This window comes from Gossypium arboreum, chromosome 10 (assembly GCF_025698485.1).
Source record: "Gossypium arboreum isolate Shixiya-1 chromosome 10, ASM2569848v2, whole genome shotgun sequence".
Taxonomy (NCBI): Eukaryota; Viridiplantae; Streptophyta; class Magnoliopsida; order Malvales; family Malvaceae; genus Gossypium; species Gossypium arboreum.
The window spans coordinates 127,455,824-127,461,481 of record NC_069079.1 but is presented as its reverse complement, the minus strand read 5'-3'; the positions used below and the strand labels follow the sequence as shown (position 1 = coordinate 127,461,481).

The window sequence follows — 5,658 nt, the reverse complement described above, 5'->3', positions numbered from 1 at the left end:
ATTACAAAGTAAACAAGTATCTTAGATAAAGAAATAAAATTATTTGGGAAATAAAAATTTATAACTACCTTAGTTTAGGGAAAAAAACTCATTAATTTATTAATTACTATCAACACTTTAAATGGTTAGAAAGAAAAAAATATGAAAAAACAAATCCTAATTGCTTTTATAGATTTATTTATTGGAAGTATTTAGGATTTACTCCATGAGAAAAAGATAAACTACAGAAATAGTCACTCAATTTTCATAAATATTCATTTTAAGCACCAAATAAAAAGTTTGCAGTTTGCATTTTAGACACTAAAGTTAAGATCTGTTTTCATTTTGGTCACTATGGGTATAAGGAGTAAAGAAAATCCAAGTTGGCATTCCAATTATTTTTTTAATTTTCCATGTAATTAAAAAATATAATTTATAATTTTCACCCAAATTAAAAAATTTCCAGTTAGGCATTTGTTTTCACCCAACTATGGAATGTCAGCTTGGAAATCAGATCCAAATTTTGGTGCTTAAAATCTAAACTTTTTATTTTAAAATTTGGATGATTACATGTGATATGAGCTGATGCTAAAGAGATAAGATGAGAGAAAAGAAATTATTATCATAATTATATTTTATAATTTCTAAGTTCCTTTTATTTTTGAAGCATCATCATGAAATGTGATTTTCTTTAAAAAAAATAGAAGATATCAAATTGAATCTATCTTTAAACAACCCTCTAACTTATTTGAATATGATTTTAACACATTTAATTAAAGTTGAGTTTTGAATACTTATTTTTCAAAATTATGCTTATGAAGTTTGAATATTTTATTCTTATAAATATAATTATAATTAATTTTAAATAGGGTTAAATATAATATTAGTATTTGAACTTGTTTATTTCTCTCAGATTGATAATTATGATTTTTTTTTATCTAGATTGATACTTAAATTTTTTTCCGTCCACTAGTTTAGTACCTAACCCAATGGCGTTAATTTTTTACTGACCAGTTCTGATCATTCACGCGCTGCCATGTGTCACTCTCTTTGACCGCAAACCAAACCCCTTTAATTATTTTTTCTTTCATTTTCCTTGAAATTTTTTCTTTTTAACTTTTTTCCTTTAAAAAATAATAAAACTTTTTTTCTTTTTTTTTTTTATCTAAAACAAATAAGATTTTACGATTCATTTTTCTTTTTCATTTTATTTTGTTTCGTTTTCTCCTTTCTATCTTCTCCTCTTCCTCTTCTTCTTCCTATTGTTTTTAAATGTGCTAAGTTCTTTGTTTTTATTTGTTATTTGAATGTACCAATAAAAATTATATGTACCAATAAAAAATTATACATATATTTATGCACCTATATTTATCGAATAAAAAAATCCTATATTTATGCACCTATATTTATCGAATCAAATTTAATATTTTCAAGCAAAAATAAATTGCTAGTATTGATTTGTTTGTTGTAAATTAAGTTGCGACTAAATAAACAACTAAAAGAGCAAATTAGCAAAGATGGAGACAAGAATTAGTTATGCAATTTGAAAATCTTTTCTACATTTGCGTGCTTTGCCTAAAGATTTACTCGTTGAAAGTTTAGGTACAAATTGAATATGAAAATAAACAATATGTTTACAAGTATTTTACACAAAAACGAATTCCCATGAAGAATAGAAGAACTGCTCTCTCTAATTCCTAGATAAACACATTAACAGATCTTTTTATATAGGCAAAAGTTTACACATCGTTTAGTTGCAATTGATGATGCAACTAGCATTAACGTAAACAATAGTATTAATTGTTATTAATTTATGCATCTAAAGTCTTAACATGCTTGACATACCATCAACATATTGGCCAAGTGATAGTAACTTGTATGTAGGTATGATGTATATACATTTTGCTTAACCAAAATAAAAAAATTCTTGTTAAAATTATCATTTGGTTCAAGTGTTGGTTGTTAAAATTGTTTGTTTTAATAATACAAGAAACTTGGAATAAGATTTTATCATGTTTCCATGGCAGGGTCTTGTTAAAATTTTAGGTCTGTTTGTTAAACTCAACTCAAAATATGAGTCTAAATTTTTGCTCAAGTTTAGTCTAGATAAAAATGCTAAAACCCAAGCCTAATTCAACTCGCGCCAATTAATTTTTATTATTTTTATATAAAACAATTTTAAAAATATAATACATAAAAATACTAAAAATATTAAAATAAATGTCTTCCGATAAATTGAAAATAGATTAAAAATATTTATACTTAAAAAACACTAAGACAGTGTAGATACCTCTAAAATAGTAACAAAATTAACAATAAAACAAAAATGATACGATATCCAAACAATAACAATATAATAGTAGTAATATAATAGTGAAATAGTAGCAAAACAACGAGAAAACAAAAAAGAAAATAGCATCAAAACAACAAAAAAATAATTTTTTTTTGCCTTTTTGCTAATTCGGGTTGAGTTGGGCTCAAGGACCAAAAAGCTTTACTTGAGGCTCGACCAATTTTTTAAACAAACCATATTTTTTGCTCAAACCTATTTTCTAATTTATATTTGTACCCAAACTATCCCACTTTTTAGGCGGGCTTTTGGGCCACACTTAACTTAGCCCATGGATAGTTCTAGTCTGGATTTAGAAAATGAAAGGACTAGTTGGTTTTTTTGTGGAATTTAATGATATAGAGTAAATTTCAATACCAAATTCTATAGAACGAGATTATCAAATTTCAACAGCATTACCGATGCAATAAGATGTAGAGTCAAAATCCAGCATTGTTATTTAAAATTTGATTTGATGAAAATAAAGTAGCTTATAATGCAATGACGAAAAGTAAATATTAGTACAAATTATCGATGGAAATTTGGACAAATTCCATAACAATTCTCTTTTCTCAAAGCAAAATGTGAATAAAAGAGAACAAGAAGCAGTTACGTGGACCAGAGCCGATCAATTCATCCATAAGACACCTTAGATACCTGAAACTTAAGAAACAACGATTTATCTTAACATAACATATCAACAGAAAGGTAGTGAAAATGCGACTTTGAGTGATGAAAGGATTGACTATTTTGTTAAGGTAAAAGATATTATTACCTACTAATTGAGTTGCTTATGAAGTTTGAATCTCACGATATACTCGAGTTGGACGAAGAAGCTTATCTCTAATAGAGCAAAGCTTGGTAACAGTATCACTCATGTCCATCCGTTCACTCGGTGATTGAGCAGAACAAGTAAGTCCTATTTCAAATATCGATTCAAGCAATCAAGATGTCTCATCATTTCCCAAGCGGTTTTCATTGAGAGTTATGTCTATGATTGTTCCTCCTCGACACTCTCTTGAAGAAGAATACGATCTATAATCTCAATCACTCGATTGGGTAGAGCTGCCTTAACATGTTTGTGAAGACTTAAACCTTCTTTGAATCTTTCATCAGTAGGCCTTTTCCCTGTAAACATCCCTAACAAGAGGATGCCATAGCTATACACATCGCCTTTCGTTGACAACTCACTTCCCATGCCATACTCTACAATTAATCCATCACAAAATAAATATAAATATAATTGCAGAGAGAAACGCTCTAAATATTTTTAAAAAAAAAACCTGCTTTTAAGATGTATGTTCTTCTTTTAAATAATGGAAGAAACGAATACAATGTAATTACCTGGTGGAGCATAGCCAATAATTCCTCTTAATCCGAGGGAACTTGATTGATTGGAAGAATAGTTCAGCCTGTCTGCAGAAAGGATTTTTGCTAAGCCAAAGTCACCTATATATCCAACCATTTCCCTATCAAGCAGAATATTACTTGGCTTCAGGTCACAATGAATGATCGTTCACAATGATGGTGCAAATATTGTAGTGCATGAGCAACATCTATGGCCATATTAACTCTTTGGAAGAAGTTCAGGTTTCTTGTCATCTCCGATTCATTCATGCTTACATATGGATGCAACCAGTTCTCCAAGCTTCCATTTTCCATAAACTCATAAACCAAGGCTTTAAAATCATTGCCTTGGTAATCGACACCTGAAATGGCTGTTAATACCTTGACAAGATTTCGATGTCGAATGTTCTTCAAGGCCTCGCATTCAATGAAGAAACTCTTGGAAGCTCTTTGATTTAGAAGATTAAGCACCTTCACTACAATAGCTACTCCACTCTCTTCAAGAATTCCTTTGTATACAGAACCAAAACTTCCAGAACCAATCAAATTCTCCATGCAGAATCTGTTAGTTGCCCTTAGGATGCTTTGGTATGATAATTGTAAAAGGGAATGTTCTACACAAGTTGTTGTTGGTTTCTGTTCTTTCTTCTTTCTAAACCACAAGATGAGGAGACAAGTGAAAACCAAAGTCACTCCTAAAATCACAACAATAATTGCAATTTTCAATTTAACAGAAGCTTTTGATGATGTTTTGGAGTTACATCTTGACAAGTGTGTTGAAAAGTCAAATTAAAAAGGGTGTTGAAAAGTCAAAAATGGGGGGTGCAAGTGGCACCGAGAAAAAAGTGATAGGCAAGTTGTTTAAAGTTGAATGGGATAATTGCAATTTTGGTCCCTAATTTTTTTAAGCCATTTGCAAGTTAGTCCCTGAACCTCAACTATAAATAGGCCTAACCATTTCGCATTTCATCTATCCCAACCAATCTTTCTCTCTTAGTTTTCTCTCTTCTCCCATTTGAGAATTTTGAGGAATTCTATTTGTTTGTAAAATTTTGGAGATAGTAAAGTTATCATCTGGTGTTAGTGCCCGAGGACGTAGGTATAATTTACCGAACCTCGTTAAAACTCTTGTGTTCTTTTTGTCCTATTTTTCTTTCAATATTTGAGGGTACAATAGTAGTATTTAATTGTGCTATTAAATTACGTTAGAAGGAATATTCTGACTAAGGAAAGACTTGGTATTTAAGAGATCCTTGTGATCCACCTCTCTTCCCTGGGAATTGAACTTTGTGTGATTTTTTAGTACAATAATTTATACACTTCTGACCCTATTGGAACAACAAGTGGTATCAGAGCCGAAGGTTAATCGTAGTATGCTCTGTGGTTGCGCTTTAAACGATCTTCCACATCGTAAAAGATTTCCTTAGGTATATTGAAAGATTATGGAGAAAAGCGGTCGGTGTAGGAGCTTCAACATCGTCCATGTGGACAAGACCGACAATTGCAAATGCAAGATTGGCCGTGGAGATCTTTGATGGCACGGGCCATTTTGGTATGTGGCAAAGTGAGGTTCTAGATGCCCTTTTTCAGCAGGGTCTAGACATTGCCATTGATGTTAAGACGGCTTTCTTACATGGTGAGTTAGAATAGGAGATCTATATGACTCAGCCCGAAGGATACACAGATGCTGGTGGTAAAAATTGGGTTTGTAAGCTGAACAAATCGCTATATGGATTGAAGCAATCCCTGAGGTAGTGGTACAAGCGATTTGATAGCTTTATGAGAAGGCAGAAGTACACAATAAGCAAATATGACAATTGTGTGTATTTGCAGAAGCTGCATGACGGATCTTTCATTTATCTACTCTTGTATGTTGATGATATGTTAATCGCTCAAGAGCCAAAAGAGATAGATAAGTGAAGGCTCGGTTGAATCAAGAGTTCGAGATGAAAGATCTAGGTGAGGCCAAGAAGATTCTCGGCATGGAGATAAATAGAGATAGA

The 5,658-nt window shown here is 31.1% G+C and overlaps 1 protein-coding gene across 1 annotated transcript; it reads right to left on the bottom strand.

The window, feature by feature from the left end:
* Positions 1–3,299: 3,299 nt before the first annotated feature.
* On the bottom strand, positions 3,300–4,287 carry LOC108462309 (probable LRR receptor-like serine/threonine-protein kinase At3g47570). The gene is given in 3 exon segments (XM_053020355.1): positions 3,300–3,514; positions 3,653–3,823; positions 3,826–4,287. Coding segments are annotated over 3 exon segments (771 nt in total). The 5' UTR covers positions 4,211–4,287.
* Between the last annotated feature and the right edge of the window lie 1,371 nt (positions 4,288–5,658).